Source organism: Coturnix japonica, chromosome 1, assembly GCF_054131305.1.
Source record: "Coturnix japonica strain WE chromosome 1, WE-NBRP24, whole genome shotgun sequence".
In the NCBI taxonomy this organism is placed as follows: domain Eukaryota; kingdom Metazoa; phylum Chordata; class Aves; order Galliformes; family Phasianidae; genus Coturnix; species Coturnix japonica.
The window spans coordinates 50,452,129-50,479,545 of NC_140663.1; the positions used below are offsets into that span (position 1 = coordinate 50,452,129).

The 27,417-nt window shown below is 38.2% G+C and overlaps 1 protein-coding gene across 5 annotated transcripts in view; it reads right to left on the reverse strand.

The window, feature by feature from the left end:
• The window catches only part of LARGE1 (LARGE xylosyl- and glucuronyltransferase 1), a 278,743-nt gene that overhangs the window by 181,870 nt on the left and 69,456 nt on the right, over positions 1-27,417 (reverse strand). For 4 of the 5 annotated variants that reach the window (XM_015863617.3, XM_085539589.1, XM_085539582.1 and 1 more), the window contains one exon: positions 17,703-17,890. In XM_015863617.3, the coding sequence (XP_015719103.2) occupies positions 17,703-17,808 (106 nt within the window). In that variant the 5' untranslated portion in view covers positions 17,809-17,890. Of the gene's footprint in view, positions 1-17,702; positions 17,891-26,722; positions 26,745-27,417 lie in introns of those variants that run through there. The other variant, XM_085539592.1, reaches the window with a different exon arrangement.

The following is a 27,417-nucleotide window of genomic DNA, read 5'->3' on the forward strand; positions in this document are numbered from 1 at the left end:
ACACAGTAACTATACTTGTTTTTAATATTCCTCCTGTGTCAGCATGTTACAATGTTTTTCCTCACTGTTCAGACTCTTCTCTTGTGCAGTGCTTCTGAGGGTCTCTTTTTATTCTTTAATGATGGACAATAATTCCTCATAAATAAAATCTAAGTTATTGGAAGCTACAGGTTCTCAGCAACTTTCAGAGTTGAGTCTGTATTCTGCAGAACACTTTCAATGATCCATCAAGACAGGAAGCATAGCATGAGAAAAATCAATGTGTCAGGTAAAGAAAGGAAAGGTAGATCAGAGCTTTTTCAATACATGCTGTATGTTTCTTTACAAATTGCATTCTGCGAACCACCCACTATGAAAGACATCCACTTCCCCACACAAGTGCCTTTGAGTAGTTTCAGGTTACACAGAGACTGTCACTCAAAAGAAGACTTACAAGCAGCATTCCCAAAGCTTAACAGCTTTCCTTTTTTTCCATCAACACTTCTTTTCCCCTGCCTGAAAAGGCTGATGAGACTAATCAGTCCCCAACACTTCATTATAATAACAATAATATTACCTAGCCTATAGTGTTTTTCATCAGTAGATCAAAAGTACTTAGTAGGTGTCATTTACTCATCAAGTAATACCAAAAAAATTATCAACTCTGCTGATTTAATCCTTAAAAATGCTGTTTTAAAACCACAAAGAAGCCAAACATAAGCTTCAAATGATATACCTTCTCTAGCAAAGGAGATTATGGCTTGCTCGTTGGAACACGAGAAGGAATATATTTTTGAAGGTACCATATAGGCTTAGAAGGGACCTTCGTGGTTACTGAGCTAAGGCCCAGTTGTCCCATGCTGATAAACCATTTAAGCCCTTTCTTTAACAGGTCAAATTTTGCCTTAGAACCAGTGAAAGATTCTTCCTTTTCTTCAGTTCCACTGAGAGGCTGTGGCAGAAGTACACTGATCTGATAAACAGATACCGTCCTCCAATTTCCATTAAGTGTGTTGCTGATTTGATAAAATCCATTTGGTGCAGTATTAACATTATCTGTTTATCTTAAAAACTCTGTCACGCCTTGTGTATTTAGAAAGCTCTCAATCTGGAAAAGGAAAAATACAATTAAGTCTCCCGTTCTAATAAGAAGCAAGGTCTACTAGATTTTGCCATTGGTTTTTGACATACATGCATTATCCACTCCCTTTCACTGTCAAATACAGATTTCCTAAGTAGTATTTATTAAAAGGCCATGATCTAGTTCCAGTGCAATACCAACTACCAAGAGTCCACTACTGTGTATTAAGATTCTTCTTTCCCAAGATGCCTTATTTCATACTTCCCAACACTGAACTTAATGTGTCATTCTGTCACCCTGCTTTAGAAAAAGACCATCTGATGGAGATTCTACAAGTCTATCTATCAGGACTATTCACACTTCTTACATTTTGAACCACTTTTCATCCTGTAAACCTTTGCCTAAATCTCCCACTGCTGCAATTTAAGGCTGTTTCTTGTTCTGTTCAGTTCAAATCCACTTGTCTATACAATGAAAAGTCTAACTGGCTTGCAGTACTAAGTACTAATGTACAGTTCTTGTCTTTCTAAGAATTTCACCATTTATCAACTGTTCTCTCTTTTAATCAGCCAGGAAAGAGGTTTGACTTTCCACCATATGCTTTAGCACAGTGCTAAGATTCACTTCTTTCTCAACAAACGTGTTCAGACAAAATACTTTAATGTCTAGTATTAGCGCATTTGTAAAGTCCTGAACTTCTTTTACTCTATTTTTGCTGTTGGAACAGGTAGCTCTCCCTGTATGTTTTTTTCTCATCTCCCTGATATTGCCATCAGCTTGGTAACAAAATTCTGCTGTTTTCTTTGCAAATAAATAATCAAGAGGGATCATTAAGAGAGTGTCCCTGTATGGATTCTCACAGCCATTATCTCATGCTCATGTTCAACCAGCCATCTTGAAATAATGACAAAGCCGACTCTTTCAGTTCATCTCTAATTTGTCTTCCTTTTCTTCAGTATCAGCATCTAAAAGTGTAACACAGAATCACAGAATGTCCTGAGTCAGAAGGGACTCATAAGGATCATCGAGTCCAACTTTTCTGTCTCCACACAGGACCACTCTTATTTAATATATCATGAATGTTTTTCTTTCATTTCATATATGTATGGAAAAAAGTTATTCAAAACTTCAATGTTCTAATTAATTCTTGATCATTTTGCAATATGCTGGAGCACTTGATTAAAGTACAGAGGAAGAGCACAACTGTCTTAACAAGTTCCAATCTTTTCACATTATTTTTAAGCACAGAACCTCTGGTTATCTTACTGGGTACATGATTATGAAAAGAGTTGCCAGGAAGTCAGAGAGACTTAAATTGACCATAAATAATCTTTGCACCATCCATCATTACTAAAAGTACCTCATTTCCAGCTCACTTTCCTCTTTTTCTCCCATACATACTTTTCAGAGTTGTATTCCCTCTTGAAAGGACTGAGTAGATGGATTTTCTATATTCATAGAATCAACAACAGAATGCCAGAATGTCTTAGGTTGGAAGGGACCTCAAAGATCATCTACTTCTAAGCCCCCTGCCATGGATAGCACTGCTAATCACTAGATCAGGCACTAGATAAGGCTTCCCAGGGCCCCATCCAACCTGCCCTTAAACACCTCCAGTGATGGGGCACCCACAGCCTCTCTGGGTAGCCTGTGTCAGTGCTTCACCACTCTCTAAATGAAAATTTCCCCCTGAAATCCAACGTAATTTTCCCTTCTTTTATTTTAAAGGGGTAAGGTATGCTAAGGTATGCAGGGAGGAAGTTAGGAAGACAAAAGCCCGACTAGAATTTAGATTGGCCATCCTTTTACAAATATATCAGTGGAAATAGGAGAACCAAGGAAAATGTCCATCCTTTACTTGATGCAGCAGGGAATGTGACCAGTGAGGATAAGGTATACCCTCCTTTGGGTAAGGAACTGGCTAGAGGGCCATGCCCAACAGGTAATGACCTGAGCGGGATGTTTTCCTTCCTCCTATTCATTACCTCCTATATCCTTAACTAAAGCCTTAATTCCTCAGCTTTCACCACACAATTAGAACACCTCTCTTGGGAGACTCACTAAAAACACAGCTCTTAAACTTCACTTCTAGTGATTCCTCCTCTTTCTCACTAACTGAAGATCCAGTTCTGCCAGCCTGTCATTGCCACAAGTAAGCTTTCCACAAGTAGGAGCTTTTCCATCCCTTTTCTGCCCTTAAGCAAAATTGTTTCTTTTCAAAAGCAGTATCCTACACTTAGAAAAATAAAGATAAAGGTATGTTCTCTCCTCCACCGTATACCAGATTTCATGTTCTGAGACTGCAGTCCAGTATGCTTTAAAATACCATTTTGCTTTGACTTAGGTTGACGATATTATTCTATATCTGCCTCTCTTGAATGAATTTGCAAAATAAGCTATTATGTCAATCAAGAGAAAAATATTATTAATTGTTGTAGACCTGTTGTGGGGGAAGGTTTTGCTCTCCCTTTACTGGCAGCAAATGCAGTAATAGCAATTTTTTTCTAAACTGATGTCTTTTTTATTTGATTTCCAGACCTTCTGTGTTTTCAGTCCCCAAGGTAGAAAAATAGCTATTGATGACAACAAAGTTCTTCTTTGTAAAAGGCCACTTTTAATAAAGCTCAGGTAGCTTCTGTGACTAGAAAACTTGCAGGCCTACAGCAGTTACCCAGGTGAGCAGCGCAGACCAAGGCCATTTTGGATACAAGAATCTGCTGTGATACAAGAATCTTCTAGCAAGAGGAAATAAATCAATCACCCCAGAACAGCAAAGTGTCAGACTAAGGACCTCTCTTTTTTCTGCACAGATACTCAGAATTAATAACTGATTTACGGTAAAAGTTTTTGGGTACCCAACCTGAGCCTCTCCTAAGTTATAATTTTGGGTGGTCCTATGTGGAGCAAGGAGTTGGACTCAATGACACTTACAGGCCCCTTCCAACTTCGGATATTCTATCATCATATGATCCTGAAAAATGTGAAGGGGCCTGTTTCTTAAGCAACAGAAAAATTTACTCAAAAACCTGGTAATGCAAGCACAGCAACATCCAATTATGACCTGCTTAGTATTTTACATAAGTGCTTTCACATCAAGGCTGTATAAATTAACCAGCCACACCACTGTTCAAGCAATGAATCCATGATATAGGAAACAAGGTCTATCTGGCACACACAGGCAACTAATCATTTTGCTGTTGAGATCCCTGTGTTGTTTTGTCTTAGTCCAATCTGTTCTTCTCTGACTTACAAAAATGCAGCGTGCTGCTCCCAATGGAGAGCTTCAACTCAGAAGCTGATAAAACAACCCTCCGAATAGGCAAGAGATGCAAATTAGCACCTATACAGACAGGACTTCGGTATTTTACTGTAGCTATAAGATGACAGACAGTAGGAGCATCATTTCAGAAAATTATTTTGCTAGTTTTAGGGCTTCTCTATAAGGAAAACTTTTGCCAGGCTAAGATGACATGCCATTTTAAATAGCTATTGCTATATTAGCTAGTGTAATACCCTACATAACTGCTTTCATTGGTACACATGTCATTTTGGAAGCTGTTTCAATTGAGGTGGAAAAAGACATTTTAACACCATGATAATGCTATCCTGTCAATGAGACATATCAGTCCTGGTGTAAGTTATGAAGTTTTTTTATGTGGATTCTTTCTTTCCACCTGATTCATTTTGAACCTCCTTACTACACCACAAATCTAACAATACTTCTGAAGCAAAATGAAAATGAAAACTGGGAGCTAAGGACAGAGAGAAAATAGCATTTTATAAGGGAAGAAATAGTGATATATGTAGCAAAACAACAATTCCCTTAGTTTTCAACATCTGCATTTAATTCATCTGCCTCCTGAATACAATAAAAGCTATGAGTTCCTGAACCAGCTTTGTTCAAGAAAGAATTTTCTTTCCATCTCCTGGCAGTGGTCTTCAATTAAAGCCTGCAATGATGAAACTCGCTGAGATTGACAGAGGAAATAAAAGGAGAGAAACCACTGAAATGCATCTTCAGAAGATTATTAAATGTCCCGCAGACATCGGTGCGAGTGACAGCCGCCAGAGCTTAGTGAAAAAAGAGAACCAGAAAATTAAACTTCTCATTGGGTCTGATGATGATTAATATCTCTTCTCTGATGAGCTGAAACTGCTTAATCGTTGCTATTAATATCGAATCACCGAGGTGCAAGTATGGTAGCTGAAGAGAAAGGGGACATATGAGAATATTTAAAACTGGGAAAGGAGGAAAAGATAAATAATTTAGGTATGTTTTGCTCCTAAATATTTAACCTGCTAAAGCAAGAAACTCAGAATGAAGCTGTGAGTCGCTACCAGCAGCTGTGAAGTCAGGTTACTGCAAGGCAAAGCAGAACTCTTGGGCAAACAAATTCACATGATTTAAAGGAGATAAGTAGTAGATTTCTACTGTTTGGTTAAAGACATTTGAATTCTACAGGAAGATGTCTTAATTCATCACAGCTTCATTCAAGTGCATGTGAACAGGCAACTAATACCTTAGCCCAACTCAAACGCGTTAGATAATTGCTGTTTTCAGATTTACTTTCCTCTGTGTATATTGGCAAAGCTTTAAAGAGAGCTTGTTGGAGTTCCTTGGAAACCAATAATTACGTGTAGCTGTGCAGACAGATTTTTATACTGGCTCCCTATAAGAATATCCTGCAAAATGCAACCTCTCCGCAGAGATTTTTTCCTTTAAACCCTTGGGTTTGTAATGCACTGAAGCAAGAGGTGAAATAGCTAAATCCATTACAGTTAATACCCCTAGAAAACATTCTGTGTGTATTACATTTTCAGACCAAAAGAAACCTCTGTTAAAGTCAGTGTAGATCACTGGAGATATGCATTATAATAGCCTGATTAGTAGGGAATAAAAAGTAGACTTTTATAGCACTCGGTCATCTGAAAATATTATTCCTGCTAAAGTTAACAAGCAAAATCACTGAGTCAGGTTAAATTAAATCCAGTGAATAGCAGGAAATTCACTGATTATGAAGTATTAAGGCTGTGGTATTCGTTCAGTATGGTTTTAGAATACTGAATGGCTTAATGCCGTGAAAAATGAAAGGCCTTCCATTTCTTAATGCTACAAAGGTAACTTGTAAACAGTGTACACCGATGTTACGTTTTATTCGGAGAATCTACAAGGTTGCTAAAACATGACTTTTGAGGCCTTGAACTCATGAATAATCTGTTTGCCAAATTAGTGCTCAAATAAATCTGGTGTGTTAAAGTTAATACACATTTTTAACTTGCAGCTGAAACTATCTGATTTGACCTTCTCTCAAGGATTTCGTTTTCTACACCTGAAAGGGTACTGCAATCCAAACCCAGAACATAGTATACATTAGGGAAATAGTTTTCCTGAACAGGGGTGGCAATGGATCATCCTGGTAACCAGTTTCCATTAGCTACGGTAAGGTTAGTAATTACCCTGTAAATTTATTTCTTTCTATAAATAGGTATATGTTTTACTAACCATGGTGTTCTCATCTCTTGCTCTCAAGGTGATAGTTCTTAGGAGTTCAATTTATGTACTGAATTATCTCATAGTCATGACCACTTATTTTACATGAAATTGTTAAAATGATCCTTCTAAAATATCTTTTCCTCATCTAATTCTCATTTTTTACTTCCTCCAGTGAGCCTAGAAAAATTTGGACAAGAATAAAAGCACATATCCTTGAACAAGGTGGAATAATATGTCAGACTGATGCTAGAATCCTGCACCAGCTTTAAAATTAAGTTCAGAAACCTGGCTGGAGGTAAAGTTCTGTTAAATTTGGAAGGCACGGGTCAGAGGCAGTGATTACTGGCTAGCTTTGTCCTGTCAACTCTACAATATAATTTGGCCTGTGCTAGGCAAGATATTAGAGACAAGAGATCGTTAATAGTCCCTCCTATGCTGAAAATCTACACATCTTCAAAAGCTAAAAAAAATCAGTAACCTTTCTGTGCCATTTTTTAAGGAGGACCTAAAAATTGTCTGCCAATTCCACACCGAAAAACAAATGAAACAAAAGACTGCTGCAACTACTCTAGGAGAGATGTACTCAAGTAAGGAAGAAAAAATCAGTGATAAAACTCAGGCAGTTGGACCTAATGATCTTTTTAGGTCCCTCCCAACTGAACTGTTCAAAAGCCAGGAGAAACAGAAGAGGAAGAAAATGGTGTGAAGAAAGGAACACAACTTCCTCTGAATTACTGTATTTCCTCTATTTCATCACATCATAAACAGATAGCTCCTCCATGTCTTTTACACCAGCAATTTCTTCCAGTTCTTTCCAGAATATAAGAGTATTTCTATCATCTTGGCTATGGCTTTATTACAGCTCCAGACACAATCCTCTCTATATTACAAGAATACCATCCAACACCCTTTGAAATTACACTGCACCACCACAACATCAGTCTCCTATAGGGAGAGCAAAATATTGATGCTGTGGTAGCACCAGCAGCCACAGTGCAGCTGAAACCAGATGCATTGGTTTCAATCTATTACATAAAGACAACAGTCCATACCTAGAAATCAGTGCTGCTTCTGCTTCTCAGACTGGCCAGTCTTTTGCCTAACAGTACCTGTGCTAGGTCAGCTAACAGACATCACAAGCAGCACTGACCATACCAGAGTCATACCTTTGGTTTATTTTGTATTTTGGGTTTTCCAATTCAGGACTTTATGCCTTAAATCCAATCTTGTAAGCTACTCCAGGTGTCAGAAAGTGTACGTTGGTGTAAAGTTACAAGGTAATTTCACTGAGCATCGACAGGAATAACTATGCAGAGAGCAGATCATGCATCTTTTATTTAGAACAGATACAGACTTGTTATTACAAGCTGACTGGCAGAACACCTCATTATGAAACACTATTCAGACTGCAAAATATTTTAACTAGGCTTATATAAGTTGTTACCCTTAAAAAAAAAACCACCAACAATGATAAATTTACCAGAATAGAATCAAGTTATGCTATGAGCTATACATCTAACTTAGGAGAATGTGGTAAATCCAGCATTCTTGTAATTTCAACTGTAGTCAATCCCTCCTGCCCATGTCATGGATTTCTTCAAACTCTGACATTTAACAGTTTAAAAACTGAGAGAATTACAAAGGAGTGGATGGGTGGGGAAAATGTTTAAATTTTTGATGGTTGCATCCTGCATTTTGAGTCCTGTTTCACAGAACTATGCAAAAAGGGCACGCGTGCTACAGGCTGGAAAAAAATGGCTATAGCAGGATAGTTCAAATGGCTTGATCATTGTTAAATACAAAGAAAATCTCAGGCTAAAAACATATTATTCTCCAGGACACCAACTCTTCCTCCTATTGTTGGTGTCTAAAGGTTGAGTGAACCAAGTCGACTGCTGTCAGCCCATGTTATTTTATTTTTTGTTATGTTAGTTGTGCGTTCCACTCAATTCTCCAAGGAGACTGAAGTATTTCAGAAGCCCTTAGATTCAAGTCTCAACAAAAAAGCACTGCAGAAGGCAAAGCAACATGAGAGGCAATACTTCAAGGGATAGAAATAACTGCTCAACGGAACAATTCAACAACTGAAATAAGTTTGAAAAGGGCAAAGAGGGGATAAAATGATGTATGGAAGATGCTGCTATTCTTAAGCTAAGGATAAGTAAAATGCATCTGTCTGATATCAGGACATTATCTTTCTTTCTCTGTTGCCTTTCCCAAACCATTCCACAGTATCATCTGCAGAAAACAGGAAGATCAGGCATGATGTGAGAAGTATTTATTGGAATTTATTTTTTACTTGGTAGAAGATAATTCATTTTGACTTGTTCACCTTCTTGCATTATGCATCTTTAAATAAATATTCAAAATAGAAGTTTCAAAATTACTGAAAGGCACTACAAATACAATACACTGTCCTGTAAGATTCTTACCTCAATTCACCAGAATCAAAATGCTGATTTTTTATTCCAATCTTTTAAAATATTTCTATTTTATGTGGTTGTTTTTTGTTTTTTTTTTCCCCCCCATTCTGGCTGTACACATTTGTTGACCTGCTTGCTTGTTCACCCCCAAAACACAATGGCAAATTTCAAATGACTTTGTTAGAGGGAAAGAAGTTGGAGGTAATGAAGCTTCTACAATTGTCAGGAATGTGTAAGATAGATGAGAGATGCTATACATTTTACCATTGAGAAATACACTGCAGCATGAGCTGAAGATTTATTTAGACACCAGAAGACCCATATGGGAGCTGGTTTTTATAAATACCCTAATTGTGGGAAAAGCAGCTTCAACATCAATCAGCTGCATGACATTGATCACAGGCTACATTAGTTCCAGCACTCAAAGAAGGTCTGGCGTACATATAAAACCATATATTTTGTTTCAAAAAGCTAAGCTCTGCTTGTTAGGGGGGTTGGGCATTCTAAAAAAGATGATGGTTGAGTTCATCTTACTTTACAATTTGTCTGCAGAAAAGCATTTTCTACTATAGAGTCAGGAAGCGCCCATCTCTGAAACAGAGAAGGAGGAGCAATCAGGAAGTAGGTCTCCTACTACTAGTCTTCTGCGCAGCCCTGACAAAACGTAGCGTATGTTCCTTCCTCTTGGAAAGAATTAGCTTATTTTTCTACAATGTAAATTTCACAGCCCACATTTTCCCCAAAAGTTTGCTGAGAGAACAGGGAAGAAAGAGATGAAGCAAAGATCTTGAGAAATTCCACAGACTGTGTTCAGAATACACTGCTGTTCCTAAGAAGCTGGCAGCTTGTTCCTGCTCAAGTAATTCCTTTCCACTCTGATCTTTTTGTTTCTGAGAAAAATGACAGACAAGGAGCCAACAAGATAAAGAAAGCCAAGACAAAACTGGTAGACATGCTTAGAAACAGAAGACCAAAAACAAAACAAAAAAACAAGAAAAAAATCCATCCAACCAAGAGGTGTATAGAGAGGAAAGAAAGTAAGCCTACAGCTTATTTTACTCTTGTGGACGAAAAAGACCAAACAAAAAGCAAAAAGCATATCCTTAAAAAAAAAAAAAAAGAGAGAGAGAGAAAGAAAAGGTATCAAAAGAGAACAAATGTCTATGCAAAGTTATTCAAAAGGAAAATTTGGGTTTGCTTCATTTGATACAGTGACCTGATAAAACAAGCAATCAATGCAAGTTATGGCATTTCCTGAGACTAGAATGTAGTGGTTAAAAAAAATGGGAATTTCTAGCAAGCTAAAGAGGAAACAGCACTGACACCAGCATTTGGATGCTAAGCCTTCAGTGGACCTTATTTTTTGTTAAGGTTAAAATGTATTGCAGGAACGCAAGCATTTAGTTTACTTGAAAGAGGGGTAGAGAAGAAAACCAGATAGGCATCACTACTCCATTTGAATCCCAGAGGCTTCTCATGGCCGTGCCACATTTTGGCTCAGTTTCTCTGTGTCAGGCCATTCTTGCTTTGCCATAGAAACTACTTTGTCTTTCCAGTCATTGCTCAAAAGCAGACTGTTTCTTTAGACAACGGAGAGAAAAGATCATTATTTTTTCATATTTGCTTGTTTAATTTTATTTTCTTGCAAGATGCGCAGGCAAGAGTTCTCATATTGTAAAGCAGAACCTATTTCTGGTGATACTGAATTTGTATGCTAAAACGACGAGCAAAGAATCAGATTAGCCAGTTTCACAGCAGGGACCTTCTGGTCAAAAGCATACTTTGACCAACCGTTGTAAGTACTCCATGCACCCAAATCACAAGTGTTTCATCAAAAGAGGAGTTTCCCAGGATAACACAACATAACTCAGTGTAATCCTGAGGTCTTCACTATGGTGACGGATTTTACACTGTAGGGATCCACTGGTAAAAACTGCAGAGATACTGAGTAAGATATCTTGATTGCGGCTGAGATAAAGAGGTGCTGAAGTGACAATTGTCAGCATACCTCCTAAAAAAATAACAGAAGAGGAGTAAACCACTCCAGGATGGAAATACACACAGAAGCAGGATTCAAGAAGGGGTAGACGGGGTAGACAGTAAGTCAATCTTAACAAAAATACACCTCCTGCTGTCCTGTTCTGGCTCTTACCACAGCAATATCTTTATTATAAGCAGAGGCATTCTTTCAGGATCTCCTTTCTCAGAACTTTATTAAAAAGACAGGATCGATACAGAGGCTGAAACTCGTACTGTAAATGGACATTGGATTAAACGTTCTTGTTTAATCCTGTTGAGACACACAAGGGATAAAATTCAAGCAAACTGTGCAAATCATAATGAAAAAAACTCAATTTCAGATTTTGCCTCTTTCTGATTACATTGTCTGTGAAAGGATTATTTTCTAATATTTTTTCATCGGTTCCAGGTATCTGATAAACATTTTAGCAATTAATTACTTATTTGCCTCTTGCTACGAGCAATTTATTGCAAGCATTAAAAATTCAAGCAGTTTTCATCACGCACACAGATCATGTGATAAACTTTTGGCACTTCACTGTAGAAAGCTGAACTCCCAGAATCAGTTGTCTGATTCAAGTATTCACAAATATGACTTCAAAATCTGCCTCCCATGAATATTAAAACTGGATATTCATTGTTCCTGTTAGACAGTCTTCCCAATTAACATATTCACTAGAATATTTATGGAAAGCATACACAAAAAGAGTATGAACAGCATCAAAGTCAACCCATTTAAATACTAAGATGAGTATTTGCAGCCTTCCTTCATTTCACTTTATTGTATTTTATGAGGTGTTTGCCCAACTCTGGTTTCAATCATCCCTACAGATTGCCTGGACTGAAGTACACTCTCTGTCAGAGAATGACAGCTGCCTGACACGGTAGTGTAAAGAGGACAATACAGGAAAGCAAGAATGAAGGAAGACCTCTTACTCTTACAATGCTAGTCCAGCAGCTAACAAAAAACAGACTCAACTTTATCTCTCTCAAAGGCACCCTACCCAATTACAAACAACCTCTTCTCCAGTTTTCATCTAAAAGTTACATTATCGATTCTTCCTTTCCTGTGACACATTTTCTAAACAGAAGCCCTGAAATAGACACTTCAGGGCTTCCAAACTCAAAAGGATCCGCCACACAGAGATTGGTAACTCCAGTGTATTTTCATCCTGTCAGATGGAGGAGATGGTGAAAGTGTTTAGGGTGCAAAGCCACAGTGGACACTTCTCTGAGGAATCAGTGATATCAAATTACAGTTCCAAGTATCCAATTTTACATGACCTCCACAATAGAGGGGATAGTAAACTGCTATGTATATATATGGCAAAATGATACCATCTCTGAAGCGAATGTTGGTTAAACTATTTTCTAATGAAAGTTCATTACGTATTACTTCAGTTTCCTCTTTTCTAAATGCACTCTACCCTTCCCACTCTATTGCACTGCCTTTTGAATGTAATTTAAGAATATTGGAACAATTAGCTTTTTCATTCAAAGTAACTGATAACTGAAATTATGGTGCCCTTGCGCATCGTTAAAAACAACAACAGTAACCAGGTACATTCTCAGGCTATATAATATTCAAAATCCTCCTTAATATTCCAGTTCACAACCTTAATAGACATTTATACTTGATTAATGAGGCTTTTAGTAGCTATTGCTGTCACAGCTTGGATAATGAAACCTCCAATAAATATTCCAAGGCTGTCTCTGAGTGACAGCTGCGATGCAGCAGATTGCTTTGTACATAGGTTGCTCCGAAAGTAATGCCTTCTATTTATTTCCATGGAAACTACAACAGAAAACTACAAAACAGTATTTTTCAACATTGTCACCACCATTATCTATGCATTTTTACGACTGATAAACAAAGCCTGCATGCCACAGTCATAAAAATCCGCACGGCTGTTCAGAACTTGGATTGCCTTTCAAGTTGCTGTAACCATGGCTGAAACACACTACTCATCGCCTCACTGTGCTTCCATCCACTGCATAGTCTTCCATAAACGTTCAGCAAGCATTAATGAATGTCAGTGAGTCCCATTTTTTCCACATGGAGGAATTTAATGACACAACTTTGTTTCATACGCACTTCCATGTCACACACTATTTTGTCAGACTGCCCCTCTGCTGCCATCTGTCACACGGCAACAACATGTAATGAGATATTGGTGGGAAGGTTCAACCTCTACTCCATGCCATCAACATCCGCCCCTGATGCTGAGGGCAAACATAATAAGAGAAGAATTACTTTCAGAGTAGACGTCATAATTTCTGATAACAGAAACAAAAATCAAAATGAAAACAAAATTTCCTTCTATAGACTTTCAGGCTATTTGAAAAGCACACCGAGGGAACTGATAACATTGGGGTATATTTTCCTTTACAGATCTACTAATAAAGCACTTATAGAAGGTTTTTAAATGTGGACTCACCGCTACGCCATCGCAAACTAACAACTGAAGCCCTTAGATATATGAAAACGAGGCAGCAATGCAATTGTTAATTGCATCAAGAACAAATAACATAAAGATGCAACACTGCAGATTTAAGTACTGAAGAGACATTTGATTCCAATGCTCTGAAACAAGTAAACAAACAAACAACTGCAGAAAGAAAAAGACTACAAAATTCTTTGCCATGACAACTCAGCTACCTAAACTGGTTTATCTCAGTGGAAGAAAAAAAAACCAACCCACTACTGAGAGGTGATTCAACTGTGCTATGTAAGTACCTGTAAAAGGAAACACACAGAGCCTTGACAGTGAAATTAGTATGGATTTACAAAGGGTAAATCAGACATGCCCAACCTGAATGCTTCCTGTGATGTAGTGATTATAGCTCTGAATACGAGAGACCAGTAGGTGCAATTTTTTTTAATGTCTCTAACATAATTCCTCTATCCAAGTTGGGGACTGGTCCTTCTGGGAGGACCTGAGGTCTTGCTGGACCCTACATTATGTATGACCCAGTAGTGTGCCTGGACAGCAACTCAAGCTGGGAACAATCAACAGGAACATAGCAAAGAGACTGAAGGAAGTGACCATTTCCCTTGATTTCATACTCACTGGACCACATCCGGCATATTGTGTCCAGTTTGGGGTCCTCCATTTAAGAAAAACATTAATGAAGTAGAACTTCGAAGCTGTCTGGTTGCTTAACTGCTTGCCCCAGTAGAGCCAAGTTTGTTCAACTTGGAGATAAGATGATCCAAGAGACTTATAGCACAGCCCCAGTACCCATAGCAGATGCAGAAAGGTGGAACCAGGCTCTTCACAGAGATACACTGTGCAGGTTGAGTGATATCAGCCACCAGCCATTAACAAAGGAATATAGATACAGCAAGAAACTCTCCCACTTGATGACAGTCCAGCAGACAGACAGCAGTGACAAAGGTTGATCAGAGCAGCCATGTTGTGTTTCCATCCTTGGAGGTTTACAAGATATGACTGGAAGTCATCTGGCCTGACACTGTTTAAGCAAGGAGTTCAACCGGAGGGCTCCCGGAGTCACTTCCAACCTTAAGAATTCAGTGAGGCTGTCCCTTTAATCTGGTGGAGAAAAGCGTAACGAAAACCATTTACTTGAATCTGAAACCAGAGGAACTGGAAAGAAAACTCATAGCAGCACCTGTGTTTAATCAGAAACACCTAGTGCCAGAAGCTGTAGAGGACTCTCCATTCCTGCTGGTTTCAAATCAAAGTACCACGCTGTTGGGGCATTTTTTACTCAAGTATGCATTAACACATAAAGACATTAGAACATAAACTAATCATGTGGACCAAAGTGGCACAAAAAAAACCCACAAGAAGTCTAATAAATTGAAGAATGTCTTCAAATCTCCGGCCATTATAAGTACAAGCTTAGGAAAATGCTAGCTATTATTTGGTTAAATATATACTTTAACTTACCCCAGTGTTCTACCAATAAACAGAGATTCATTCATTTTTCAGCCAAATATTAAAATAAAATAGAATCAAATAAACATCCACAGAGAGATAGAGGAAAGAGTTAATGACTTTACATCGCTTGCAGTCCTTTTCCAATGCAAGGCTTCTTAATCGGTAATGGGCTTTGCTCCCTGGTTTCATTTAAGATTAATTCATGCTGAGAGCTTTAAGTCACCTCAAATAGCATGTAGAAGCAAATTTCAAGATCTGTATTGAACCCTCTGTAAAAACAAAGGATTCTACAAGAAGGAGTTTAAAGCTGTACTCCATTTACAATTGTGGACACAATTAAAATAGTCATTACAATAAGGCAGCATGATATTCTTCTAAAAACAAAAAGGTGAGGGCTGCATTTGCTCAGCTTTTAAAAATCAAACAAAATCAGTACTGTTCTGACTGCTAGATCATTGCTGTTCAAGTATGCAGCCAGCACCCCATATATTTTCAGTTTTATGTGAATCCCATAAGTGTTTCATTCTAGAATGAGCTCACAGAGTTACTGCCCATTAAGGCAGAATTTTAAGTAACCAAATAAATTTGCATAAGCAAATATTTGTACCTGACATACAACTAATTCAGAGATGCATGCAGCATACACTGAAAATCTTTAGATGCCCTTACTTGTAATTTAACTTGGAATCCAATTTTGTTCTGAAACCAGGCACAAAATGCTCAGCCAGGATTACATAAAAGAAGCTTGCTTGACATTTAAAACAATGAATTTTAAAATTTATCAGACTGTAAGCTGAACAGTTTTTGTGTTTGAACAATTTTTTAAAGGATGAAACACCTTTCCTCGTGTTAAGATAACTAAGAAATGTTTTTTTTTTTAAGGTACTGCCAGAAATGAAATTCTCTACCTTCAAAAAATAAAATAAAAACAACAAAAAGCTGTTTATTAACAAGTAATGAGGGATACAACATTTTCTAATCTCACCTAACTGCACTGGACTCCTTTAAGAACAGAGAAAAAGTTCATCAGATATACAGTTGAAAAGGCAAAGTACTGCTTGTTTCGAGTCTGATGATAAAAAGTACCAGTTATATGGCGCAAGTCGATGCACATACACAAATTTGAAGATCTCTGCTTGAAGAATGCAGAGAAGGGAGAGCTGTCCCAGGTATAACACCCAATGGCCACCCACAGGGACCTGGATTCAAACTGATTTTATAAAGAAATATGACTTCGGTATTCATTGATTTTTTGTGTTCATCCTTCTGGCACAATAAGCACAGAGGCAGTGGCCAGAACTAATAGTCCTCACACAAGGTGAATGGCAAGAAAATAGCCTCATGTGCTTGCAGGTTTCAGCCACATAGGTATTTATATAACCTAAACCATTTCACAGAATTCAGCTTTTAAAGCAGGGCATAGCACTAGAAGCAAATGGGTAGAATCTAGTACCTGGACATATTTCCTATACAGGAAGAGGACTCAGAAGTAATACAACTATTTTTATGTCTTCTCTTGTAGAAGAACATCCCAAATGAAAACAGAAGATCTCAGGGGTATTCACAGAGACATACTGACTGTTCTGTAAGGTGAAGGCAGACTAGTTGCACAGCAAGTCCGAGGCTGAACACTTCCCAGGCACTCTACTAGCTGCTCAGCCAGGTGTTGTTCAGGCTGTGCATATTTATGCTCTGCTTAGGAAATGCGAGACAGTCACCTTGCTCTGAAAGTAATGCACCCTATTTGTTTCCATGGAAACTACAATCAATACAAAGATCACAACAAAACTGTTGGAGAGCAAATTCTCAACCGTAACACATTTTCAACACAGTAATCACTATTAGTGATGGATTTTCACCAGCAATGAAGAAGAGCCTGCATGTCACACTCACCAAAATCTGCATGGCAGGGCTACACCTATTTTCACCATGGTAAGAGTGCAGAACTGTTAGAAGATGGCAAATTGTTCAGAAAGCTCTGTTAAACCTCAATGTGAGCTACCGGATGCACTGAGTAAAAGCCCTTTAGAAATCTCATGATTTCTTTACTGCTATGCTTACTTCACAGAGCAGAGTTCCACCACACCACATCCCATTCCACAAACTAAGAACCACCTTTTTCCGTATTTCAGTGAGCAGAGGCTCAATGAGGCCATGAGGCCACTGGACAAGAGGGAGCCTGCAGCTGAGTGACCCTCACCTAGCAGCGTGTACCACATATAGAACCATGCTAAGTACATGTTTTCCTGGATTTTCCTGCAGACCCTCTATGTTCTTGTAGCTAGATACACTTTCTGCTTCATATCCCCAAATTAAACACCATGATCCATACCATCCATACATAAGAAGACTCACACACACATCCACAAAAGCAAGAGTTGTGTAAAAAGTGCCCAGAATACATACGGGTATCTTTTTAAACATTTCCAAACAGAATTAAGAGAAGAACTGAAAATAAGACAATAATTTTAACTGAAGTAAAATCTTACAGTGTACAAGATAGATCCACCTTTAAGGATCAGAAAACGGAGAGGACAAATAAATAAGGGGAAATCAGAGTTTTGTTTGCATCTTCATGTAAGTTCAAGGGTTAGAGGAAAACTGAACAGCAATAACCTGTTCCTCAGCAGTGAGAATGTGGTAAGGTAAAGCGCTTCGTTGAAATGTGCATGTTGGGAGCCATTTCCCGTACAAATCAAACAGGCTTATTTAAATAAAACCAGTGATGACTGATTTACGTCTGTCTGCTCCGACACAAATCATTCAACACACGCTCCCCCAAGCCATTACTCCCCTCCTACCTTCAAAGCTCCCAGCAAACAGATAAATCCACGTTACGGCTGGCACGAAGAGGACGGTCAGAGAGGCAGCCAGGAATTTCCGTCTCCCTCTGCAGATTCCCAGCATTCTCTCAGGAGTTTCAGATTCCCAACCCAGCGCTGTTCCTATGTTGGAAGCAAATAGTCCACAGCCTCCCACATATTACTTCCTGAAAAGGAAAGGAAAAAATGTCTCAACAGCTTATCTCTCTACAGAAATGGGGAACAAGATAGTATTCCTAAAGAGTTAGAAGATCAAAGACAAAAACTGTGCTTTTGCAATTGCAAAGCAGTACTCATTTCATTTTTACCCATAACTATTTAATAATAAAACAAGTTTCAGAAGTCCCCTACAGGACCATCAACATTACATATCATAATATCTAAACACACACAGAGTTGATCTCACAAAGAGATGTCACCTCTATTTCTAATGTATTTGCTTCTCATTTACTCTAAAGACATTCTTGATTCTTTGATGCCTATGTGTGGCGGTGCCCGTGGACAGATAAGAGAAATCCACGTGTATTCCTTCACCTGCTTCCGAAGAGCAAAAGCCACACCACTCAGTCAATGAGGTGGCTGCAGGTGGTCATGAACTCAAGACAGTGGCTGAAGAATGAATGAAAGGTAAAGTCTAGGGGGCGAGGGGTGCTATTAAAATGATACTTTGCTAAGTGCATTGAAAGAGCTCAATGCTGATGAACTGTATGAAAGAGAAGGGAAAGAAAAATAGGCAAGCAAGATTCCTTAGTCACAAACAGGTGGTATGAGGATCTTCACGCTGTATGCTATAATAAAAGGAGATTTTGAAAAGCATCATCATTTTTACAGGCAAAAATAGGATCTTGATTTATTTAAAATAATTTATATGCATTTCATGTGCTTAGCATAGCAGAATAATCTAGGGATATTTACTCGCAGGAAAATGAATATTCCCACATCAGTGCAGGCATGCAGAGCACATGTTATACATACCTTGCTTTATATAAATGCATACAGCAAGATTGACATATATATACATATATAGAGATACATATTTAAAGGGAGGCAAGTACAGGAAGGCTGGTGTTAAATTTGAAGAGTTGGAAAAGGGAGAGATTAAGTTGAAAAAGTTTAGTTCAGGCCTTGTGGGAAAGGGCTTCTGCTTCCCAATATTAAAAATTGGTGCTTAAGCATGATAGGGAAAGAAGCATAGACAGAAACAGAACAAGGAGTTTCCCAGCACACCCTATGGTTCATCTTTAACTAGCGCTAGAACTGAAATCAGTAATTAAAGCATTTCTACAAAGTTCAACAATATTTTAACAATATTAACAATAACTACTGCATGCCTCTAAATTATGTCTATGCTAAACAAGTCTGTGTATATTGCCCTGAAAGTCATTTCTGAAATCCAATTACAGCAAAAGAAAAGAGAGAATTATAGACAAGAGAAGAAAGTTGATGCGAAGAACTTGGCTGCTTGGGGATATCAGGCTGCAGTAATCAGAGAAACTTACAGCTCTTCCTCAAATGTTCAACAGAGCCCACTTTACTCCACTACAGTTTAAAAGACGTGGTAGCACTCCTGACCTTGGAACTGATAAAATGGATAATTTGTCCAGAGCCAGCACAAAAAGCATTCCATTGTGTCAGCTTTTCACCTGAGTGAATGCCTCACCACAGAGATTCTGCAGAAAATATGTGGACAGACTTAAGATGAGCAGCTGTGGTAATAGAGACACTGTGCTGAACAGAGACACACATTTGGTAGATAAACTGCAGAGGACTCTTAACTTTATTCATTCCATTTGGATACTGATTACATTTCATTTATTTTCCTTACATCACATAGCTGGTACAACTACTCTGAAGAGATTCCTTTAGATGCCTACTTGAAAACACAGATAATTCTCCTGGGTTTTGTGTTCTACACTTGCTATATGTATATATATTGTAAACTACTACACAGAATCATTTACTTGAAGTAGAAATTACATTTTTTTTTCCATCCCTGTAACATCATGGAGTGCACCATTAGCATCAATCAATGCATATGAAAATAATCTTAGAAGTAGTTAACTCACAAGTAGGGTTATTCTTCCACAGCAATATTTTGCAATGCAGTGTGCTTTAGTCACATGATACTCCTGTAAAACCCATAGAATCAACACTAAATGTTCCTGAAATGATGCTATTACAAATAAGGTGGTACAAATTTCCAGGATAATGACACTCAGACTACACAGTTGAGGGTTCTAGTAGTGGTAGTGCAGTAATTCATCCTCAGGTTGCAAATTAAAAATAATAATAATCGATTTTTTAAATGTATTCTTTTAAATACCCAAGAAAACAAACTTCCTAAATAGAATCATAGACTGTCTGGGGTTGGAAGGGACCTCAAGGATCATGAAGCTCCAACCCCCTGATGCCTCAAGCAGGGCCACCAACCTCCACATTTAATGCTAGACCAGGCTGCCCAAGGCCCCATCCAACCTGGCTTTGAACACCTCCAGGGATGGGGCAGCCTGTTCCAGCACCTCACCACTCTCTTGGTAAAGAACTTCCCCCTGACATCCAACCTAAATCCTCCCTTCTTCACCTTAAATCCATTTCCCCTTGTCCTGCTATTATCTATCCTTTCAAAGAGTTGAGGTCAATAGGCCAATGAGAATGATGAAATCAAGGTTTTCTGTCCCATGAATATAAAGCACCCTAAAAAGTTAAGAAGTATAAGGAGCAACACTAAATTCTCAATTCAGTAGCAACAGAAAGGTTGGAATGTGGGATATTCAATCTTCTGTAAACTGTGATTTATCAGGAAAAAAACAACACAGCCAGACCATTCTGAATATTCATGCACATCTTTCAGCTCACTAGGAAGGTATTCAGGAAAATCATGGAATGATATGCAAGCATTTGATGGATCACCCTGCAAATGCTGAAGTACTTCATTTTGTAGTGCTTTAAAAGAGAAAAGATCCATAAGCTATTTTAAAGGAAGTTTCTACCTATCTTCCCAATTTCCAAAGGCAGTGAAATGCTTCTTGAGTCTTAGATATTAGTTTTCAGAGAATAGAATCACCACACTTGCTGAATATTTTTTTGCAACTAGACAATGCATTATGCACAAAATCTACATAAGCAATTCTATGAAAGGTCCATGACTGATAAAGAAAATGCCTTGCTAAAAACAGAAGCTTTTGACTCAATCATTTATTTTTCATACATTTTACTTTTTTTTTTTTTTTTTTACCTAACATGACATCTTCATATAAATTGAAAGAAGATAATGCAGTTCATGACTGAGTATTTCTTTCAATTCATCAGGTGTCAGCTTGATGTTAGTCATGAAAGGAAAGTGACAACACTGGCTGAGCAATGGCTGAGCATGGAACATGGCAGTGCTGTTCCTTTCTGTCATATCAGCTCACTGTTCCATTTCAGACCTCTTCTACAGCATCTACTATTCCTCCACACTCCAATTTGTCCAGGGGGTCATAAATGCAGTTTATTGTAGCTGAGACAGTCCAACCACCTAACAGCCAATGCAACCTCCAGCGAGATGGTAGAGTCACTGTCCATGGAGGTGTTCAAGAACCACGTGGACGTGGCACTGAGAAACACAGCTAGTGGGCACGGTGAGGACGGGCAGGTGGTTGGACTTAGAGGCCTTTTCCAACTTTAATGATTCTATGATTTCTTAATTTATTGCCCAGTGCCAGCAGTTCAAGATAAATAGTTTTAAATATGGTCTTCACTCTTCCAGGGAAGGTCAGATTTTCTCCCTCTACCACAGATACACAGAAGGCATATACATTTCAGGGTATTCATCTTCAATTTTTAAAGTACTGAATATGCTCCAAGGGTATGATGTAATTATTTTTTTAGAAATCTGATGAAATAAGTCATACCCACAGCAGTCAGCTGTATGTATGCCATCATGTATGTCATGCTGTCAGTCAGATGCTCCACACTTCTGAAATTCAAGATTCATAAAACCTACTGTACATGTACAGATCAAAAGTCAGCAACGCAGCAACCTCAGGCCAGCTTGATTATTACTAACCGTGCTGTAAGAGGCTAAGAGCTTGGACAATGCCTGTGTGAGAGGTCGCAGTGGGAATTAAAATAAATTGGGTTTCTCGTTGCAAAAGCATACTCATGACCTCCTTACCACTCCACAACAGTGAGCTGAAAGCCTTTCATTATCTTTGCATATGGTTAAACGCTTCCATTAACCGCATTACCTTGTCAGAGTGGTTGCTTTGTTTTAAATCAAGGATTATCTCCTCAGCTAAGCGTGAGGCAGCTCTTAACCAATATGAGCAGCACGTATATTAAAGCATGTAACACAACACTAATCACATTGGTATTCGGTTTCAATTCTTTGTTTTGTTGTTGTTTTTTCCCCAATTATGGCATGACAGCTCGACTATGTTGGCCATCCAGCAGGAGTTCGGTGGAACAATGGAAGTAATTATGAAAACAAAAATCAAACACAATTAACTAGATTTAACTGCTCTACTATAAAAAGCTTTTCCAATCGCTTCATACAGTTTCTTGCATTTGTTACAGTTAATCTTATCCCAGTAATCTTCTGTTTGTTTTCAGAGCAACTGAGATGAATACATACAGTTAAAGCTGTTTATACACCAATCCTGTTCCTTGGCTTTGCTATGTTTCTTCAATTAATGTTATCTAATTCTTTCTACTTTTCCACACTTGCAGTCACAGAGTCAATGAACAATTTCTGCTGTAAAGCTTCCCCTTTGGCTCTGTGTCAATGTAGCATCCATCCTTTAAGAAAGATTTTTCACAGTTTTTCATCAAACTCAAAATATAAATAACCTAAAGACAAAAGCTGTGTATCTTAGCCAGTGTTTTTCTAATGCTCATTTAAAATACTGTTAAAGTGAGGTTATAAGGAGTTTACTCCATGATAGTCAGCTTTTTATTTTATAAGAGGATTGAAGCTTTGTGGTCTTCCAGTTCTGAAAGCTCATGGCCATTTGACAGATTTTTTACCAGACTAGAGGGAAGTCTGATACCATAAAGACAGCATAGTGAAATAAAAGATAAATATAAATCTTTATTTAGATAAACATTCCATTGCTAATATGCTCCACTTCTAAAGTTGTTAAAGCAGAAATAGCATTTTGAAAGGACAACATCATCTTCTCCCTCACCAAACTCTTCCCTCTCTCACACTGAAGAACATGTCATAGAAACAAACCTAAAGCTCCTTTTGCTTGTACATTGTCTGAATAATTTCAATCATCCCCACTGTATCAGACTTCTCAGACCATTCCTGAAAGCATTCAAGGATAAGGCCCTGGGCAGCCTGAGCTGGGGGGTGGCAGCCCTGCCTACAGCAGGGGTTGGGACTGGATGGTCTTTAAGGTCCCTACAAATCCAACCTATTCTGTGATGCTGTGATTCTGTGGTACCATGGCTTGAGGGAAGGATTCGGGATCCTCCTCAGAAACCACCTTAAAGGAACAATACAGTAGTTTTCAAATGCTACCAAATTTACTGTTTCTCAATAAGTTACAAGAAAATAGCCCTATCTATAAGACAGAAAATAGCTAGTAAGTTGACAGCAAAAATGAGTTCTGCCTTGCAACTGTGCTAACTGCTCTCAAGGCCCATAGGATTGACACCTTCTGTTATGTCTTCACTCAATATGTGCTGCAGCTCTAGGAAAATTCTGTTAGTAGTCTGATAATGAAAGCTTTCTAGAAGTTTCCAGGCAGCAGGGCTGTAAGCAACACTACTGCAGGAATGGAGATCTATCTGGACAGTAGTGTGGTTGCAGACAAAGAAAAGTAAGATGCTTTCACTTTTTTTCCTTTCAAGCTCAAAAGAAAGAATGACTGAAACTTTAACACTTAATATCAAAGAAGAATACAACATAACAGAGTAGTAAAGTTCTAAGCCTCCACTATGTCAGCATTAACATGAGGAGAAAGAAAAATCTACCATTTAAGAAGTGACAGCTGCAACCAAACACAATTGTGACTGAAAGACAAACCTTGGCCACTGTATCAATTCAATTGCAACCCATGAATAATACCTGTTTTCAGACCTATTTTTGTAATGAATTCTCCAAACTCAGCTGTACTCCAGCTCCTCACCTACAGAAGCACATAGCACTAGAATTTCTTGACTCCATAGTTTAACTCAGGACTCTACACAGTCAAAGAGCAAAACAGCCTGACTCGGTCTGCACAGAGCAGAAGACTAACAAGATACTGTCCATGAATACTAAAGATGTCTTTGGAACTGAGATCCCCAAATCACTGAACTATGAACATCCTGGAGATCATGGCAAACTGGTAGTAGTAGCTGTGGTACAGAATCATTCAGTAGTAATGCAATTTTGCCCCAGAATCATGGTTTACTCTCAGACCACAACTTTATTACATTTATTTTGAACCTGAATTTAAGGTTCAAATGCAAAGAAATTATTACAGAATATCATTCTTAGCTGGAAGGAGCATTGATATGTTGCTGCATCATTGATCTCCCTGTGAGGATACCATGGCTTCTTCCACCTTCAAGAGCCATGCATTTGTCTGCTCACTATTTATTTCTCTTTCTTCCATCTTGTATCTTCTTATGGAAGACAAAGTGGTCTCCAAATCAGAAGCAGGGCACCATATGCAACACATCTAACACTTTTCTTGCCAATTTTGATGCTGCTATTTCACTTTCCATCTAAAGTACTTAGATGCTTACTCATAAGTAATGCTTAACTTTATTTCAGTCCTCAGGGTAGAAAGCTACTCTAATGTGGAAATGGATTAAAGATTCATCAGCAGGTTTTGCCCAGGAGAAACAATTATTACATGAAGTGTTCCTCCCTGACAAAAGAACCCACATCTCTCTATGAAGAAATGTCCTATCCTAAAAAGAAAATATATATTTCTCAAAAACCTCATAATTTAGCCTGCAAATCTCAAATTAAAGGTCTATTTTACTTGGGGATTAGTAGCACACTCAAAGCAGCTACTTACTTTTCAGTTGGAGATAGAAATCGTTGTTGCAGTTTTCAATTGCTTTTTATAAAGTACTGCCATTTCCAACAGGCTGGTCAAACTGGTCATGAGAATTTCACATAAGGAGATTAAAGACTACCAATAAATTAGAAAGTGGGGCTGGCAAGCAAAGTACGCTGAGTGATATGGTGGGACCTTCCTGCAGCAATGACATTATGGGTAGATACAGGCTTTTTAGGAAGGGGCAGTCTAGAAGGCAAGGATGAGAAATTATTCTGTATTTAAGAGCATCAGGAATGCAAGGAGTTCTCCCTGGAATCTCTCCCCACTGTTCAGTACCTGTGAGACATATCTGGAGTACTATGAGCATGTCCAGGTTGCTCAGTACCAGGTAAGGACACAACCACGGAGTCTGTGGAGCCTCCATCCTTGAAGATACTCAAAACCCAGCTAGATGTGGTCCTGAACAACCTTATTTAGATGACTCTTTAAAGCACAGTGTCAGAGTAGACAATCTCCAGAGGTCCATCTCAAATGCAATGCCATGGTTCTGTGATTCTACAGTTTTGTAAGCAGCCACAGGTAACTTGATTTAAATCCTCATAACTTCCAGCTGTGATCCTACTGCACTGTACTTGAATAATGATGAATGCAGACAATTACAAACTGAAACACGCAGAGAATCCCAGGTTAAACTGTTAGCTAGCGTAATTCAATATAGTAACACTAAGGTTAATTCAACCTGCATCAATTAACAACAAATAGGGACTGAATCTTTCATAATTAAAGGACAAAGATGATTCTTTATACAAGTACCACACACCTCATTTCTACACATATCCTAAATATTACTAAAATCAGAAGTATTTGTATTGAATTTATATAAAAACAGAAGAACTAATTCAAGAAAGATTTCTTGAATTACTGGGAAATTCATATTGGAGTAATCAAGGCATTAGCAAATAGGAAAAAAAACACTACACACAAATATATACCTATGGCTGTGACTGACAATAGAGAACACAGCCTTCACCAAAATTCCAGTGCTAATTTACTGAGTCCATTGCATTATCCAGCCTCTCAACAGTTCCTTGCATGCAAAATGCATTAGGCAGCACAGCAAGATTTATTTCTTTTTTTCTTTTTTTCTTTTTTGGAAACCTTCCTGCTGGAATCCTTGTGTGTCAAGGCTCAGTATTTACTTTTTAAGTGCTACAGTATTTAGACATGCTACAAGGACTGTCTGTCTTCCTTGGCTTTCATAATGCTGAGTGAGTGCTATATAAATTGAATTGAAAGGTGCTTCCCCCGGATTCCTTCCCTTTACCTGACATAGAAGCAAAGTTCTTGTAGAATAATGTGTTGTCAAGTGCTCTTAAGTAGGGAAGGTAGCTATGGGTTAGGTTATTTCACATAGGAGTATTCGTGAACACTGGAAAACAGCTATAGAGATTAATGTCGGTATTAGACAAGAATGGCATGAGAGTTTAACACCATTACACATGGAGTACGAAAGCTATCATCAACGCTGACCAAAGCTGTAGAAATTATCCTCAAGAGGAGACACTGACAAAAGCTCTTACTATAGAATCCAAATTGTTCACGTGTGGAGTTAGCATTTCAGTTGAGCTGTAGAATAATTTAAGTTGGAAGGGAACTCCAGAGGTCATCTAGTCCAGTCCTCCACTGAAAGCAAGTTGAATGACTTCAAACTGACCTGTTATTTGGATAGCCCTTTACTCTTCATTCAGAAACTATCCCCTAAGGTGCAGTCTTTCTACAGAAAGAGAGCAATGGACATAGGGTTTCTACGTCCTCCCTCATTTCCTCAAATTGTGGAGAACATCACTGAATGTTTCCTCGTTTCTCTATACGATAACTTTAGTCTTCATAATCTTTTTCTGCTCTCATCACTATAATCCCCTTTAATTTAGCAACTAGACAGAGGTACAGAAATAACACATACAAAGTATTTAGATGGTCCTCTGTAAAGAAAATGAATATGCTGAGAAGACTGACCTTATTCAGATGCACAAAATTAACACTTCCATTTTAAATTTGATTATAGTTCATCATTTTCAGGGTAGCGGGGATGTAGTCAGATCTTGTCTAAAAAATAGGAAAAGAGGATAGTGATGCTGAGTATCTTCTCTCCACAAAGGATGAGGAGGGCTGTGCAGTTGTGGACATGCCTGCATGTAAGAACATGCTCAAATACTGACTGGTGTTAGAGATGAGTGAATGAAAGGAAGAACGCACCTCTCCTAACTCTGCATTGACATTCTAGTGTCTCTTAAGACAATTTGATTCTTTATGCATCATTAACGTAAATCCAGAGCAGAAGTAAAGCTAACCTCTAGTAACTTGCACAGTAGGTCTTCTGAGAGTAGGAAAAATGTTGACTAAGAGTCTCAGAGAATAATTAAGGTGAAGGAGTCTTTTGCTCTTTAGACCAAAACTGTTGCTGACCAAACAGAACTGCTTCACCACTGAGACAGTATAGGAGTGACTGAAAGTCATATTATGAATATTCAAGCCTTTAAAAGGAATTCTGAAACACATCTGAGTTTCCTATGGAGAAGACTGATTTCTGCAACAAATTTTATGTATTAGATCTCAATAATAGTTTAAAATGAAAAGATCCTTCATTGAATTACAGAACCCTTTAGGTTGGAAAAGGCCTCTGAGATTGTCATAATGTCCAACCATTAAAC